General features: G+C 38.4%; 1 protein-coding gene across 3 annotated transcripts; it reads left to right on the top strand.

The window, feature by feature from the left end:
• Nucleotides 1-4,805: 4,805 nt before the first annotated feature.
• Nucleotides 4,806-18,019, top strand: KNAT3 (homeobox protein knotted-1-like 3). 3 transcript variants are annotated; one of them, XM_077361432.1, is made up of 6 exons: nucleotides 4,806-6,091; nucleotides 13,176-13,296; nucleotides 16,489-16,682; nucleotides 16,890-17,021; nucleotides 17,249-17,385; nucleotides 17,522-18,019. In XM_077361432.1, the coding sequence occupies exons 1-6, from the start codon at nucleotides 5,333-5,335 to the stop codon at nucleotides 17,526-17,528; spliced, it is 1,350 nt and encodes a 449-aa protein (XP_077217547.1). In that variant the 5' UTR covers nucleotides 4,806-5,332; the 3' UTR covers nucleotides 17,529-18,019. The 3 variants fall into 3 exon arrangements, with proteins under 3 accessions (XP_077217547.1, XP_077217546.1, XP_077217548.1); XM_077361431.1 differs by having other exon boundaries at nucleotides 4,807-6,091; nucleotides 17,485-18,019; XM_077361433.1 differs by having other exon boundaries at nucleotides 4,809-6,091; nucleotides 17,493-18,019.
• The last annotated feature ends 811 nt before the right edge of the window (nucleotides 18,020-18,830 follow it).

Below are 18,830 nucleotides of genomic sequence, written 5' to 3'. Positions count from 1 at the left end.
GTGGATGAAGAAAACGATTGACACATGACCAATAACTCCCGCTGATCGTGATGAACTAGGACGGGGTGGGCCCAGGCTGTGATTCCTTGATTCTTATATCACCTGGTATTTGAGTGGAATTACGGAAATACAGTAGCTCGTTAGTGTATAATGGCAACCATGTCTATTTTGGTTATTTTCTGGAAAAGGTAGGGAGATCTCTGGCAAAGCGACAAATGAAGGGCTTCTTCACAGCCTTCAGGTCATTTCCTATGTTTTTTTTACCTGTTGGGATCCTTAATTCCTTACTTAGGACTTTGTTTCTATAATTGGATAGGACGAATTTTCTAAAAAAGTTTGGAAATAAAAAAAACATTTCTAATTATTCTTATTTTTTGAATTTCACCAGCCCTATTCATTTTTTATTATGATAATGTCCTTGTAAATAATGATTGAATTTATGATAATATCCCTCTAATTAATGATTGAGAGGACATGAGTGAGGAGGTGATATGAAATGCCGGAAAATTAAAGAAAAATTAAACTCTATTTTAAATTGAGTTGTCCTTTTTGTAGCCGCCAGAACCCACCGCCAATAACCTCTATTAAAACCTTTCTTTTTGCCCTCTAAATAATGATATTTAAAACTCTATTAAAACCCTCTTTTTGCCTTACACTTTCTCTTCAACCTTTGACTAGAAAGATAACCCTGCTTTTGGTTCACCACAAATGCCCTCCTAGAGCCCGAGAGAAAATCCCTCTTTTCTTGCCCTACCTTTTTCCTCTCTTCTCTACATACAACCTGTGTATGTATATATATATATATATATATATATATATATATATATATATATATATATATATAGGGAAAAAGGTTTATGAGGTATCGCTCACCGTGAGCAGCCCTCTAGATACCCCATTTCCTATAGTTGGTTGACTCATCCAACTCATTGGTCATGTAGGTTATAGGTAGGATTAGGGTTATGGTTAGGGTTTGGGTTATGGGTTATGGTTATAGTTATGATTAGTGGAGGTTTACAAATGGATGTCTGCAAATTAAACTCCTATAAATCGAATGGTTAGGATTATGGTATGGAGGTGGTTTCTTAGGGACACCCTATCTATGTGAGGTCCTATAGAATGAATGGGTATGATGAGTCAAACGACACGCAGGTGGTGTTTTATAGAGGGCTGCTCACGGTGAAGTATCGCGCAGAAAACGTTAACCTATATATATATATATATAGAGAGAGAGAGAGAGAGAGAGAGAGAGAGAGAGAGAGAGGAAACAAATCCATTTATTTATTTATTTTGAAATGGCAGAGAAATATCATTACGAAAGATATAAAACCGAATCACCGACTCAACACTTTTCCCCATTTTCAACCATTTTTCACACTCTTCACACTCTTGGCCTCTCAATTTTTTTCGCCTCCCACCCACCTTGTCTCTCTCCCCTCTCCCACCACTTGATATATATTGGAAAAAACTTTCATGGCTGTCACTGACTTATTTTGAATCTTAGTTAAAATTTATGAAAGGTTAAAATGTTATGTCAATTATTGTTGAGTTTATGCAAATTATTTGGTCAAATTAATCCTTTATCTATAATTAGTCTAAACATTTAAGTAAGGAATTTGCTAGGGACCATCAAAGATGGCATTTCGCGGACTGACTGTTGCATTAGAGAGCAGTCGCATAAGTTGAATTAAATGAATAAGGCGAAATCTGAGCCTCTGTGGCTGCTCTCTCATGCAACAGACGGTCTACGAAATGCCTGATGTTATGGTCCCTAGCAAATCCCTTTAATTAATTAAAATATTTCTTGTAAATAAATGAAGAAGGCTATTGATATTTGTACTACCATGTTTTGATAGTCGCACAAACTCACATTTTCTTTTCTTTTTTAATTGGCTTTTTAGATAGATTTGGGACTTGAAATAACTTTTGATAGCTGGTTAAATAATAAAAGACAAAGTGTTAGGGTGAAAATTTGCCCATCCATCCAAATAGGGAACTGCCCAATACGGGGCTCCGAGCCCTACACGGCAACCTTCTCAAAAGCACGGATATACCTGAAAGCAAAGTTCTATAAGGAGACTATAAAGATCTCCAAAATAAATACGGAAATCAATTCCACGAAAAAAGTCATCCAATAGGAAAGACTCCAAAAAATGCAAGCTTCCTAAGTTGTCAAGGACTCCAAGTCTGTAATTGGGACTCCACAGTTATAGGTGTGCATCTTCTTCTGACTTGAGCATCAGAGAGTGCCCCAGAAGTTCACACACTGGAACCCTTCTAACGTTGTGTTCATTGGGCGCGGGCTAACCAAAACGGCCTTGTACGTCTACAACGCTCATCCGAGATTCAGGTACGAATTTTGGCATCATCACAAAGTGAGTTTGTGCAATTACCACATCAGGGTAGTGCGCAAATATCAGTAGCCTAGATAAAAGCTATTAGACATAACTTTGGCATCATGGTTGGATCCACCGAACCCAATTTGGATCATTATTCTATTGTCTGATATTACGGTGGATCAGACCTAGGAATAGTGAGAAAAGGTTACCAATATATAAAAATATATTTTATATAGTAAATAAAAGAGTATTTATAAAGGGTATTTTTATCTTTTTAAATTCTCTAAACCAAACTATTTTCTACCGTTCTAAATGAATAGAATTTCAAATAAATTCTTTCCCTCTCTCGTTCACGTGTTATTGTTTTTTTCCTTCCGTCCAGAGTCTAGACCTCTTTTCCTAAACCAAATAGGCATTTAATACTTCTACGTAGTCATGAGTAATTTATTTAGTCTACTGATGTTGGCACTACCTTGTTTTGATAATTTCACTAACTATTTAAACAGCTATCAGAGGTTATAACAGTTCCCAAAAAGCTCTCAAAGCCAATTAAAAAAAGAAAAAGACCAGCTGAATTTGTGCAATTATTAAAACATGGCAGTGCCAATATCAGTAGCCCTTTATCTATTATACAGATTCCGTTTCTATCACAAATTTAACCATATCTCTGATTAAGTGCATGTTTGGGGTACCGTTTAAAACACCATTTGGCGTTTGAAACACCGTTTTGGGGCCAAACGGCCGTTTGGGAGTGTTTGGGTGCGCAGCCACCGTTTGAAACGCCGTTTTGAACCCTCAAAACGGCGTTTTGCAAACGGAGGGGGGGAGGTCCGTTTGTAAAACGCCGTTTTGAACGGAGTTTTTGGGTGTTGGGTTTTTACATGTTTACCCTCACCAAACCCATTTTTACACCTTTGTTTTTTTGGAAGAGCTTACATTACACCATACAAAATCTCTGATTATGGTTAATTTGGAAGGATATTATCATAAATTGTAAGTCTCTCTAAACAAAATTTGAATTGGGTTTGTTCCGATTATCTTTTTTTCAAGCCTAAAAAAAGTAAGAAATTTTAGAAATATTTTTCCTTCCCTAACTTTTCCACAAAATTCTTGCCATACAAACATGACCGTAGTTCTTTAATTGGATTTTACCACCCAATGAGTTGCAAATTCCAATCAAAGAAGCTTAAAATAGAGAGAAAATGTGTGCTTATAAAAAAAACAAGAGGGTATTAAGAAAGAGAAATAAGAGAAAACTTGTCTGTTTTTTCCTGAATTGAAAATGATTCCCCACCTCCTCTTTAGCATATCCTATACCTTTTGTTTTGTATTTTTTGGCAATGATGTTTAATTTTAGTAGTGTTTGAATGAGATCCTAATGACCTTTTAATATTGGGCCTAATGAGAGAGTAGTTGAGTTACATTGAGGCCAACCAAACAATGCCCTTTTGGTCATTTTACCACTAAAACTCTGTTTTGTGGCATTTGCAACCAAACACACAATACCTCCGTTTGCCGTTTAATATGCCGTTTTGATCTGGCCAACTAAACATGAAAACGCTGTTTGGCAAAACACCGTTTTGAACCAAAACACCATTTTGCAAAACGGCGTTTTAAACGCTATTTCAAACGGTACGCCAAACACACCCTAAATGCCAAACAGGCTCTTGCTTGCATAGGTATATATCAGTATCCTCATATGCCGACGGTTTGAAGTAGCTGAGAATATATCGGAAATGTTTTATATCTTTCCGATACGTCTGATGTATCGGGACCATTGACCTTGACCAGCACGGCTCTTCATATTATATCCATTTTTTAAAAGGTTATGATAAATTCGCACCCATATGTGGCAAACCTTAACGCTTTTTAACGTGAATTGACGTTACAGGGGAGCGAATTATCCTGCAGGGGGTGCGAATTTATCATTGCTCTTTCTAAAAAAACAAAGTATCTTTTCTGGCGGAATAATTTCCTTCGAGCTGAGGGCAGCTCTGTAGCAGAAGAAGGACCACCTTCGAAAAGCCACGCCACGCCACGTGGATTGCCATTAATGAGATCTAGCCTCTGTCGTGGGGCCCACTAGAAGGTGTTAAGAGCAATTGGTGGGGGGGGGGACCATCTACTTTCTGGCTTTTACGTAGGGGACCATGAAAGAGCGTGACTTACCCGGCGGCGCACCAGACAGCCAAAAGTAGAGCCACGCAACCCAAGGTCAAATTCCAGTGGACCCCACATTGCTTGATTAAGGGCTACGTGGAGCCCACTCATTGGTTAAGAGAGACCGCGTGCTCTCATGCGGGTCCCGTCTGTGGTCCAGAGCGATAGGAATCCGCCGCGTGTCCTTGGGACGGGTTGAGGTCGCTTTCCGTGACTGGTGGAGAGAGAGAGGATAAATAACTTACCCCATTTTTTACTCTTTCACACCCCTCTCTCTCTCTCTCTTCCTCCCCGGATCTTTTGTCTATAACTCCGACGAGTTATGAAGGCATTAAATCATGTCTCTTGTGTTGCATCAAGGTTTTGTCCACATCTTAAAAACGAAGAGCCGAGTTCCAAACAATCTATCTACGCATCATATAAATTCTCATAAGAAGAGAATATCGAAATAGAAATCGCCACGTTGCATCGCAACATCTGTCCGATCCAGATCTCGATCCACGCATCAACGGCCAATCGTTCACTCCAGCAAAAAGCGATTTTTCCCGATCGAATTAAATTTGGCGGCGTTATATTTCCAAAAATCTAGCAGGGGTTAGAAATACCGCTGCCGTTCCAAAAGCGGTTTCACGAGCGGTTTCGATCGACAAAACCGGTTTTCTACAGCGTCTTTAAATACCACACGTTTTTTCTTATTTTGTATAATATTTTACACCCTCTCTCTCTCTCTCTCGTGTCGTTTTTTCAAACTTCTCTTTCTACACCCGAAACCTCTTTTTTTTTTTTTTCTTTTTCTCATTGCGATGAGAAAATCGCTTTGAAACAGTTTTCCGATGGCGTTCCACAACCATCTTTCACACGAGATATCGCTTCCGCATTTCTCGGAGCAACATTTAGGAGGAAATCAGGCGGTTTTACGCAGCATCTTGCCGGAGCAGCTCGGACAAGCTTCGTCGGAAACCGGTAGTACCGGTAAAGATGGAAAAGATTTACAGAGATTTATGATCGATTCATCAAGAAAACCGACTCAGCAACATCTCGCCGGCGGTGGACCGACGTGGTTAAACAGCGCAATTCTCCGGCAACAGAATCACTACTCCGACGGTAGCTTTCTCCACTTGCAGACTACATCCGATTCGCCGGCGTCAGCAGCTTCAGGCGGGAATCAGTGGCTGCCGCGGCCGATGCTGCAACGGAATACGAGCGATGTGTCCGGCGCAGGCGCCGGAGATGTTCCGGTATCGAGCGATTCTATGATCGCCGGCGCGATCTCTCACGGTGATAATCAAACGGCGGCGGGAGGAGATATGACGGATAGTGAGGTGGTGGTGGCTGGTGGTCAGGGAGAGGGAGGAGAGTCGGTGGCGCCGTGGCAGAATGCTAGATACAAGGCCGATATTCTTTCGCATCCGCTCTATGAGCAGCTCCTATCGGCTCATGTGGCTTGCTTGAGAATCGCCACGCCGGTTGATCAGTTGCCAAGGATAGATGCGCAGCTGGCTCAGTCGCAGCATGTGGTGGCTAAGTATTCTGTTCTTGGACAGGGGAATCAGTTGCTTGTTGGTGAAGATAAGGAGCTCGATCAGTTCATGGTTAGGTTCCTTTGCCTCTTACTATTTTTTTTTTTAATATTTTAGTTCTTATTGTTTTGATTTTTGTTATTGTTATTCTGCTAGTAGATGGTGATTATGAGACTGAGAAGAGAAAAGGATTGGAAATTCTGTTGCTAATCCTTGTAATTAAATCAATTTTTTTTTTTAATTGCAAGTCTCCTCTCTCTTTTTACTAGTTAATAACTATTAGATTATGACCTTATTCTGATTCTATATTGTAAGGGTAGAATGGAGAATTTAGGAAATATGTAGAGAAGGTATTGATTTGCCTTCCCTGGGAAAGATCTAGGTAAGCTATGAAGAAAAATGAAGAGAGCAATTTGAAGGGACATGTGATTTCCACTTGAGATTTTTTTTTTTTCATTTTTATCTCTTTTCTTTGGTATTCAATTTTTAGTAGATGCAACATTGTGACCGCTTTTACCTACCAAAAGAGGGAACATGCATCAGGTGATCTTTATAACCGATGTTTGCAACGAGTTTGATTGTTGGGATTTGTCACAAAAATGAATGAAGTTCCTGTAATGAGGTAGAATTAAAAATTAATTAGTTCAATTTTTTGTTCTTAGGTGTGAGTTTTATGTTCTATGCAACGCAATCTCCTACAAATGTGCCTATATCAAATCAAAGCAAGAGGTAGTAATTGTTAAGAACATGGTTTAAAATTTCTGTTTTGGTACCGGTTTCGAACCCCTGGAATTTTGAAATTTCGGTCGAAATCCGGTACCACAAAGAAAAGGGTATTTTATTTAATATTAAATTCCGGCTGAAATTACCGAAATTTCGGCAATTTCGGTAAAATATTAAAATAATAATAAAAAAGGTTTTTTGGTTTAAATTTCGGGCAAAATGAAATTTCGGCCGAAATTCCGAAATTTTGGCCCAAATAAATGACCCTTTCAGGGAAAGGCCATTTCGGTGTCGGTCTCCACCGAAATCGGAAATTTCAGTCCAAAATTTCGGATTTCGGTCGAAATTTAAAACCATGGTTAAGAAAGTATAGGAGTCAAATCCAAGTATATTAGTCAAACCCTAATGCTGGATCTCTTGGAAGAGTTCCAATATTTTCATCCCACACCAATAAACTTTCCCAACTTGATACACAAAATGGAGGACTCCAGAAGGATGTGTTTGTAATATCCCCAAGTTTCTGGACTCATAACTTGATGGCTCTCTTTGCTTCGACTTCATCCTTTTCCTCTTCTTTTTTTCATTTTTCTCGTTTTCTACTCTTAACATGGTAAGTTGAATTTTATTCTACGAAAATGGGAAATTACAATAGAGTCATAGGCAATGATTAATTGTCACTTCGATCAATTTATTTTTTTTTTGAAAATTTTACACATAATTTTTTTTTTTGAAAAATACTTCGATCAATTTATTGTTGCCTGTTACGAACCCGAATCGATTCGTAACGTGATTGATCTTCTTAGAGGGAAGATCAGCCTCTTGATCCACTTCGAGGGAAGGATCCGTCCTCCTTTGTGCACAATACACAATTTCTCAAACTAGTTTTCTTCATTCATTTTCATTAATGATAACATATGCTTATATAAAACACTTAATGATAAACATAGAAAGATCTACAAAGATCTTATTATAAGAATAGAAATAGCTAATTAGAGACTATCCTAATCTAACCTAACTACTAAATATATCAAGATATGATCTTATTCACTAAAATATCTAACTAATCTATTCCACTAAGTGGGACCTATCTAGGTACGTATCATTCCACCCGCCTTGAAATCAACCTTGTCCTCAAGGTTGAAGATTAAGCACTGGTTGGAGAAAAATGAGATCTTACATCCCTTTCTCCCTCCCTTTGTCTTATAATTAGTCACCATTGCACATGTCGTCATCAAGAGTTTACGCAGCTCCACCTTAAAACTAGTCTCATCGGACCGTTCATCAAAGCTCCTTCGTTTCGGTTTTTTGGAACGGATTGGCAGTTAATGCACGGATGGTTGTGGGAGAGGATCTTCACGCTGGTGTTGGATGTGTCGAGAGGAATGATGGATTTTCCAGCGACAAACTCGACGACGCTGAAAATCAATGACGACTTTCGTTTGTGGTTTCTTCAGTTTTTCTTCCCTCTTTTTTCTTTCACTGTTCTTTTCTCCTCTTTTTCTTTTTCGTCTTTTCTTTTTCATCGTGCAAGACTTCTAGATCATCATGTCGATTTTGTTCAAGCTTTCCACAAATTGTCGTTGCCATTCCTTCAATTCCAAAACAAGTATTTTGATCTTCTGAAAATCTTCACGCATCGAATTCAAAATCTCTGAAGACGTAGCCATGGCGCATGATCGACTGCTTTGATACCAATTGTTACGAACCCGAATCGGTTCCTAACGTGATTGATCTTCTTAGAGGGAAGATCGGCCTCTTGATCCACTTCGAGGGAAGGATCCGTCCTCCTTTGTGCACAAGACACAATTTCTCAAACTAGTTTTCTTCATTCATTTTCATTAATGATAACATATGCTTATATAAAGCACTTAATGATAAACATAGAAAGATCTTATTATAAGAATCGAAATAGCTAATTAGAGACTATCCTAATCTAACCTAACTACTAAATATATCAAGATATGATCTTATTCACTAAAATATCTAACTAATCTATTCCACTAAGTGGGACCCATCTAGGTACGTATCATTGCCTCATAAGATTACTTTCGTGTGAATTTATTGGAGATGGAAACCATTTCACATTTTCACCCCGAAGTGTTAGATTTATTTCTGTGGTTGCATTCTATTCATTAGTGTTATCCCTCATTAAGGGTATTTTAGTCAATGGAATGTAATACTCATGTTAATATAAGGCAAGGAAGCATGTTTTCAGTCTATGCAATTTTACATCAACATTACTCTTCTCCTTCTTGATTTTCTCCTCTTTTACCATCTTCATTTCTCTTATCTATCAAATCTCCGTGATTGTATTTGCAACTAAAAGGTGATATTAGGTGAAATCAGAATGTCTTATCTCAGAAGCGAGGATCAAGTTATAAAATTTTTGCTACTATGGAGAATTGATCTATGTTTTTCATGGATAAACTAGGAATGCTCAAGTTGCAATGTCTAGCTTGAAGATAGTGCTGATTTTATTAGGGTTTTGTTTTTATTTTCGATAGTATGACTCTCTTTTCTTCAACTTCATCTTTTCCCTCTTCTTTTCTTCAAATTCCTCTTTTTCCACTCATAACCTGGTAACTTGAATTGTATTTTACGAAAATGGAAAATTACTATAAGAGTCATAGGTAACTACTAATTGTCACTTATATAATTTTATTGTCGCCTAATACGATTACTTTTGTGTGAATTTATTGGAGATGAAAAACACACTACTCTGAGGTGTTAGATTTATTTCTATGGTTGCATTCTATTCATTACTTGCATCCTTCGTTTAAGGATATTTTATCTTCCTATGGAATTTTACTAACATTTCTCTTCTCCTTTGTGAGTTTCTCTTCTTTCACCTTCTTCATTTATCTACTCTATCAACTCTTCCTAATTGTATTTGCAACTAAAAGCTGATATAAGTTGAAATCAAAATGCCTTCTATCAAAAGCAAGGATCAAGTTGTGGACATTTTGCTATTATTGGAGAATTGATCTATGTTTTTCATGGATATACTAGGAATGCTAAAATTGCAATGTTCAGCTTGACGATAGTGCTGATTTTATTAGGGTTTTGTTTTTTAACGTTCGGTAGTAATACTCTTTTATCAGTTTAAGTTGATGTGAGTTATTTTGTAACTTTAGGTTAGGTGGTGGAGTTGCTTAATCATCATATATTGTTTTTGTGTCCCTTATGTATAATGTAAAACTCACTTGATAAAGAAAAGAAATCGATCATAATGTTTGGTTTTTCAAGTTCGAGTCAACTTACCTACTACCAAATAAAGATTGTTCTGGTTCCTAGTTTTTTTTTCTAGTTCGAGTTAACTGGGTAATATTCTGTGTCACCACTTTGATTTTCATTATTTCTAAAAGCATGCAGGTTAGGCATATATTAAGGGAGTCGGTATTTATTTGGAAATCTAAGCTAGCCCTTGTAAATTTCAATGTTGGAAATCTAAGCTAGGGTTGGAACTCTAATCAAATCGTGAGAACCTAAATGGTTGTATTGGTCTTGGAGCAAACCTTGAAACAGTCAGCTCTCATTTTACTTCGAAAATGTATTAGTCTTTTAATGATTTCTATGTTTTACATTTGGTAGTTTGTTGGTTGTTAATATAGGAAATGTAATTTCTAATTGTCAAATGACCAAATACTCCAAAAGCTTAAGCTGTTGGAGAAGGTGTTATTTAATCTTTTATACTTTAACACTACACATGCAAAAGACGGGGCGCGAAGTGGCTTCTGCAAAGGTGGGTAGCAAATCGCGCAAATCGCTATATATATATATATATATATATATGTATATGAGAAAACGGTTCCACACATATGTGTAGAGAGTTCTCTACACACTAGCTTAAAATACAGTGGGGGCCCACATTGTTTGGGTGATCCAAGCCATCCATTTTAAAGGCCCTCACATAGATAGGGTGTCTACAAAATATCAGATCCATAGGATCATCCCAACCCTACGATTTGTGGAGGTAAAATGGATGTCTTTAAACCTTTACAAATTAGGCCATTTTTTGCCTCCACAGTTCGAATGGTTAGGATGATCCTATGGATCTGATTTTTTTTGGACACCCTATCTATGTGAGGGCCTTAAAAATGAATGGTTTGGATCACCCAAATAATGTGGCCCCCACTGTATTTTAAGCTAGTGTGTAGATAACTTATCTACACATATGTGTAGGAACCGTTTTCTCACATATATATATATATATATCTTGAGCGTTGGAACATATTCGTGAGCTTGAGCTCTCAAACCAATGAGGCCCACATTGTTAGGATGATCCAAAGCATTCACTAGAAAGGGCCTTACATAGATAGGGTGTGTACAAAAAATCAGCTCCATAGGATCATCCTAACCCATCCATTTGTGGAGGTCAAAATGGACAGACCACAAATCCGCCCATTTTTGCCCTCCACTTTTGGAGGGGTTAGGATGATTCAATGGAGCTGATTTTTGGTACACACCCTATCTATGATAGGCCCTTGCAAATGAATGGTTTGGATCCTCACAGAAATTGTGGGACCCATGTGATTGGTGCACTCAAGCGCACCATTCTTTATTAGAGCTTGAGCGCACGAACATATTCCTCTCTCTCTCTCTCTATATATATATATATATATGAGGAAAGTGAAGCTACACCGGCAGCTACACCGCCGGCTTAAAATACAATGAGCCCACATTGTTTTGGTGATCCAAAGAATTCATTTGATTGGCCCTCACATAGATAGGGTGTCTACCAAAAATCAGCTCCATAGGATCATCCCAACCCTACGATTTGTGGAGGCAAAAATGAACGTGTAAAAACCTTCACAAATTTGTCCATTTTTGCCTCCACAGTTTGAAGGGTTGGGATGATCCTATGGAGCTGATTTTTGGTGGACACCCTATCTATGTGAGGGCCAATCAAATGAATGGTTTGGATCACCAAAACAATGTGGGCCATAGGATCATCCTAACCCATCCATTTGTGGAGGTCAAAATGGACAGACCACAAATCTGCCCATTTTTGCCCTCCACTTTTGGAGGGGTTAGGATGATTCAATGGAGCTGATTTTTGGTACACACCCTATCTATGATAGGCCCTTGCAAATGAATGGTTTGGATCCTCACAGAAATTGTGGGACCCATGTGATTGGTGCACTCAAGCGCACCATTCCTTATTAGAGCTTGAGCGCACGAACATATTCCTCTCTCTCTCTCTCTCTCTATATATATATATATATATATATATATATATATATATATATATATATATATATATATGAGGAAAGTGAAGCTACACCGCCGGCTTAAAATACAATGAGCCCACATTGTTTTGGTGATCCAAAGAATTCATTTGATTGGCCCTCACATAAATAGGGTGTCTACCAAAAATCAGCTCCATAGGATCATCCCAACCCTACGATTTGTGGAGGCAAAAATGAACGTGTAAAAACCTTCACAAATTTGTCCATTTTTGCCTCCACAGTTTGAAGGGTTGGGATGATCCTATGGAGCTGATTTTTGGTGGACACCCTATCTATGTGAGGGCCAATCAAATGAATGGTTTGGATCACCAAAACAATGTGGGCCCATTGTATTTTAAGCCGGCGGTGTAGCTTCACTTTCCTCATATATTTATATATATATATATATATATATATTTTTTTTTTTATTTTTTTTTTAAATTTTTTTTCCTGTACCTATGGGTAAAAAAAGAATAAAATCAGGACAAAGCAAGAAGGTAGAGAAAAAGAAGAGAAGAACAGAAGTTGTCTTGTAAGTCATTTGACTCAGTGTGTGAAAACACGGATGCGGCGCGGAACGTGGCCGAAGAAAATCCTAGTCGACTCGGCACGACGCGGTCAAGTCGTCGGTTGACGCAACTGATTACTCGGTTGATGCGGTCATAATTTGGGAGAGTCAAAGGAGTTTTTATTGACCATGTAGGTAAAATGTGGAATGCGGATGCGGCACAATGGGGAATGCGGCAAGGTAAAAGGGAGTTGACTCGGGGGAGTTGACGCCGACGCTGGGAAGTTTTAAAACTATGATTTGGTATATATATAAATGTTCTAATTTCGTGTCCATTTCTGATTTTAGTGGAGCTCTACAAAGACCCCTTCGTAGTGTATCTTCATAGCTCCTTCATATGGTTCTATTCATTGCCAAGTAGCTTATTGTATACAACAATCCATTTTTACTGGGACCAACAACCCCTCCAACTAATTATTACTATTCCTAAAGTAACTAGTCGCACTTCATACAATTATTTGAAAATTAAGGTTACGGATGAACTATAGCTTGTGTTGTGATGTACGTGTGTTATATGGATGAACTAGTTCATTAAATAACATTTAGATCTTTTTCGAAATCATTTTTGTCCATTTTATTCTTGAATGACTTGATCATACTGTTCTTTTTTGCTGATCCTTGTTCTTTTTGTGTTTAGACACATTATGTTCTGTTGCTATGTTCCTTTAAAGAACAACTGCAACAGCATGTTCGTGTACACGCGATGGAGGCCGTAATGGCTTGCTGGGAGCTCGAACAATCTCTACAAAGCCTAACAGGTGACTTGAAAATTTTTCTTTATTTGATATTCTGAATATCATTGGTTCTTTCATTTTGTAATGTAGGCATCAAGATGGGGTGGGAATAATTTTTTTTTTTCTCTAAAACTTGTCCCACACAAAAACCTATTGTGTTGCATTGGATGTGAATGCATTATTGATTATTGATCTGTATCTGATTAGTTTGTTGTCGGAGGATAATACAATTTCAAGTTCAAGCCTTCTTGAGCAGCTTGCACGATTTCCGATTACCCAATTTGCTTCCCAACCAAGAAGAATTTTATGTTTTGCATCTTGCTTTTATATTAAAATTGTCATTCCCATAAATATTTGGAACAAAAGCAATAACCCTATTGTTTCTTGGAATATTTCAAACTTGAATGAGTGTCAAACTCAAAAAAATTTAGTGACTAATTTCTTGGTGGATTGTTTAGAAATCGTTGGAGTATTCTGTAATAATACTGTGACCTTTTTTTTAATGGTTATAGTGATATTGTGACCTGTCATTACGTGTGTGGCATTTAAATTATTTTTTAGTTAGAAGAAATCTTCGTGTTTGCTTCAGGGCTATGATTTTGTTTCACCTCTATATTCCTTTTGTTTTTCCCAAATGAATTGTTGTCTGCTAAAAAACAACATCAACCGTAGAGTTGGGGATAGAACCTTTGCATTTTATCTTATTTTAGCCAAAAATTTATTGAAGGAAAAGAAAAAGCTATGAAATCCGAATATGAAATTTAATAGCAAGGAAAAAAACACTATAAGGGTGGCCCAGTGCACGAGGCTCCCGCCATTGCGGGGTCTGGGGAGTTCTAGATGTACGCAGCCTTACCCCTGCTTTGCAGAGAGGCTGTTTCTGTGACTCGAACCTGTGACCACTAGGTCACAATGGAGCAACCTTACTGTTGGGCCGAGGCTCACCCTCTAAGGGAAAAAAAGACTATACAAAAGAAAAGATCAAGGATCTCAAAGCAAACATTAAGCCAAAAGGAAATGAGTCCTAAAACAATTGACATTCTCTGAATCCTTTCTCTTGCAAGAATATCTGTCTCTGAATTTGAATCCCTATGAATATGGCTATTGGAGCATTGAAGATGATCACAAAGATCTAAAATCTACTTGATTGATTTAGTTATGCTCCATTGATAGTCTTGACCCTCACTGACCCAACGGGTTATGTTGACATCTCATGACCGTCATCAGAGCACGCATACATTGCAAAGAGAGGTTCTTGAAATTCTAAATAGGCGCAACTACATTTTGATGATATTTTTATTCATATATAAATTATACATTGATTTTATTCATTATTACATTGGTAGATAATTTTGATGATGCTAAAGAGAGGTTCTTGAAATTCTTAATAGTCGCAACTACATCCCGATGATATTTTTATTCATATATAAATTATACATAGACTTTATTCATTATTACATTACTACATAATTTTAACGATGCTAACCATTTCGACATTGCGGTTATTATTGGGTCTAGGATTTTATCATTTATCAACGAGGGTCGGATTGGCAGGACATGTACACTTAGATCATATGTATTGCATCGCATTATGGCATTCTCTCGTATTTCATTAAGGGCAACACGAGGGTTTTCTCTTGGGCTCTTGGAAGGCTTTTTTGTGATGAAGCAAAAAAAAAAAAAAGTCGGAGAGATTGTTGGGGTTCCATGCAAAAGCAAATAGTCCCAGATCGGATAAATGAAATGGATGAAGATGGGCTACAAGGGAATGGGCAACCTCCCCGTAAAGGCTAGATTTTAGGGATGAGTTCTACCCGGTTAAATTCCCTGCAAATGGAATCAGAGCTCAGGGCGTGGTAACCCCGGTTTGCCTCCAAGGGCGGAAATGTCCCTCGGGGAAGATCTCGGAAACCCTGTGTAGTTATCTCGTGGTTTCCACGTTGCTGCCACGTGGAGGGGCGAGATTGTCCACGTTGCTTCTGCGTGGAGAGGGAGATTGTTGGGGTTCCATGCAAAAGCAAATAGTCCCACATCAGATAAATGAAATGGATGGGGATGGGTTAGAAGGGAATGGGCACCCTCCCTCTAAAGGCTAGCTTTTAGGGGTGCGTTCTACCTGGTTAAATTCCCTGCATTAAAAAGTTTCACAGTTCGCATCACATTGCTTAATAAAAAAGAATGCAAATACAATCTAAAACATTGTGTGTTGTTGTGCCCATGCCTTGTATTCTGCTGGCGATTGATCATCAGGTTTGACTGTATACTTTGTAGAAGTTGCGCGGGTTCAGCTCCTTGCTAAGATGGTTGGAAGTTGTAGATGGGCAGCACAGTCTCTTCGCACGGCTTCCGTTATCTCTTTGTGGCCTTTTGTGCCTTTGTTTCGACTGGTGCTATTTTTCTGTGGGCTAAAGGCTCTCCTTTATATTCCAAAAAAGGGCTCTCCTTTATGAGCTGCTGTGTCTTGTGAGGATTGTTGTTCCTTTCTTTGGCCTGCTGATTTTGTTTGTGGACTTCTATGTTGTCATGTACGGACTATTCTCATCTTGTGTGTCGTGTACGCACTATTCTCATCTTCTTCTTTTTTTTCTCATTTTTTGTTACATTTATTTTTGGGAAATGATAAATGTGCCCCTTTTCATCACTTGGGACACCCAGCTACAGTATCTGTGACTGCAAAGGTGCTGATGTACTTCACATTTGAAGGAATGAAGTGACCTGATTGCCAAGTACATCAGCACCTTTGCAGTCACAGATACACTGTAGCTGGGTGTCCCAAGTGATGAAAAGGGGCGCATTTATCATTTCCCTTATATTTCGGTGTGATAGAAGCATAGAAACCATGATTTTAGTGAACTGGTGCATAGAAAGACTGGAAAGTATGGAAATGTGTTTTATTTGATTCTTAGATTTCATCCGTGCAATTGGTCTGATAACACTATATGGCCATACCATTAGTTCATTGTCTAGCCTAAGATCCATGCACCCTGTAACATATGGACTGCTGGAGGTTATTTATTTATTTATTTTTTTGGTAGTCCTACTTCTAGAAGAAAATTAAGTTGCTTGTTGTAACCAAGTATCCCACAAATATCAATTTGTATGGTCAATTCAAGATGATATATTATGCCTTTGTCAGAAGTACTTAACCCTGTTTAGCAGGGGAAATTACTAGTAAGGCTCATGATTACTTGGGTCTAATTGTGGGCAATGGAACAGGCGTCTCTCCAGGTGAAGGCACGGGTGCAACCATGTCAGATGACGACGATGACCAAGCAGATAGTGACACGAATTTATACGACGGAAGTTTGGATGGGCCAGACAGCATGGGCTTTGGTCCTCTTATTCCAACTGAGAGTGAACGATCCTTGATGGAACGTGTGAGGCAAGAGCTGAAGCACGAGCTCAAACAGGTAGCAGGGAATATTTCATATTTTTGCACAAAACTGACATTGTTGTGATAAGTTACTGGTGTTTCTGATACCTCTGCAAATGGCAAAAAATTTCCCTGAAAATGCACTTCTAGGATACGTATCAAAACCACCAATAAGCGTTATCCAGGAAATGTGATAACTGTGAAAGTATTTTGAACATGACCAATCAGTTCTCCCATCTTGTAGGGCTACAAGGAAAAGATTGTGGACATAAGGGAGGAGATTCTGCGCAAGCGAAGGGCAGGTAAGCTTCCAGGGGACACCACATCTCTGTTAAAGGCATGGTGGCAGTCGCATTCGAAGTGGCCATACCCAACAGTAAGTGTTGCTATCTACTCTTCCTTTTGCTGTGATTCAACTTATAATATGTTGCATGTCTAACTTTTGCTTCTGTGCCTTTGTGTGTCTTTTAATTATAACTTGTGTCCCAATCAGCATTTTTCTTTTGCTATTTTTCGTCTGTGTTTTGTTTTGTTCTTTCTATGCTTTTGACATTATTTTTTTTTTGCATTCCGTGCATCACACTGTCTCCTGACCTTTTCCAGGAGGATGACAAGGCAAGGTTAGTGCAGGAGACAGGACTGCAATTGAAGCAGATTAATAACTGGTTCATCAATCAGCGTAAAAGGAACTGGCATAGTAACCCTTCATCTGCTACTGTTCTGAAGAGCAAGCGCAAGAGGTACGGTAACTTGAGCGAGTATTTTTTGTTTTGTTTTTGTTTTGGGTGAAGTTTGAGGCTTTTAAAGTGCTTCTTGCCAATTTAAATTTGAAAAAAAAGTTACGCAGGTGATAACAGTGCGGAACACTTCATGTAGATCATGAGTTTTGGATTGAAGCCCAAACCCACAAACGAAGCCTTGTTGTTATTCAGTGGGTTATTCGATACAAACTAATGCGAACAAACTCTCACAACGAGCTTCGTGGCAATTTAGTGGGGTCCTCATCTAGGCCTTTCTGTTGCCTTCACAGAAAGTTAATGTAGTGTGGGGTGAAGGGGGGCAACAGTTCTTTTAAACCATGATGCAGCTAGACAGGTACACGGACACCAATACATACTGTGGAAGTAGCATCAAGAGTTTCAAAGTATATCAATATAATGCTGAAAATAAACTCTACTTTTTCTTTCTTTCTCTGGTTGGCAGATTAATGCCTTATTTCGCCCTTTAAATATCTGTGAATAAGAACTCTTACAGATTGTGGGTGTACAGTGTAATAATTTCTTGCATCTTGATACTGATAACAGTGTGTTGTTCAGCACTGTATGTTAAGAGCTAGCTAGAAGTACAGAGATACAAATAGATGGGTCTTTATAATCTGGCTGTCAAAGCTCTTTGGGGTGCTCCACTACACTACTATTGGCTTCCCCAGTTTTGCATTGTTGTGAAGCATGGAGTGTGCTTTCATATGTGCCTATTGGTTTCATCTTCACCCTTTTCGACCGTCTGAACCTATGTTACATGGATTTTTCTTAATCGGTGAAGTACCCTGGTTGGATTCCAATACTTTAGGATTTGCCACGACACTTCTAGATCTGTTAATTTTTTTTTTTCAAAGTAGTGAAACATACTTGCAATTATCACATGTTTTGAATTTTATCCAGCTTAATAGTACATTTTTTGTATGAAAATAAAATATTTTCGGGATTTGCTAGGTACCATCGCAGAAGGCATTTTGTGGACCGGCTACCACATGTGAACATGGTTTAAAATTTCGACCGAAATCTGAAATTTTGGACCGAAATTTTGGATACCGGTGGGGGACTGAAACCGAAAATTTCCGAAATTCAATTTTTCGCCATTTACCAAATTTCGGTCCGAAATTTCGGTTTTTTGTGGGGTCTGAAACGGTTACCGAAACCGAAATTTTAAACCTTGCATGTGAGAGCAGCCCATAGGCTTAGATTCTGTCTAATTCATTTAGTTCATTTGAGGTGTCTGCTCTCTCATGCACCAGCCAGCCCTCAAAATGCCTCTAGCTAGGGACCAGCGCAAATCCCAATATTTTATTTACCTAGCCTACCAAAATTCACAATATATGACAATATTATTGTGAAAAAAATTAAAATTAGCTGAACCTACGAATCATGTTTTTTTTGAGGTAGCCTAATCTGGCACCCAATATCTT

The sequence above is a fragment of the Tasmannia lanceolata genome, unplaced genomic scaffold, assembly GCF_043159265.1.
Source record: "Tasmannia lanceolata isolate RefF3 unplaced genomic scaffold, GAP_Taslan_0.1 ptg000018l, whole genome shotgun sequence".
Classification (NCBI taxonomy): Eukaryota; Viridiplantae; Streptophyta; class Magnoliopsida; order Canellales; family Winteraceae; genus Tasmannia; species Tasmannia lanceolata.
Note: the sequence above shows the minus strand (reverse complement) of the source record. Positions and strands in the feature narration are given on the sequence as shown.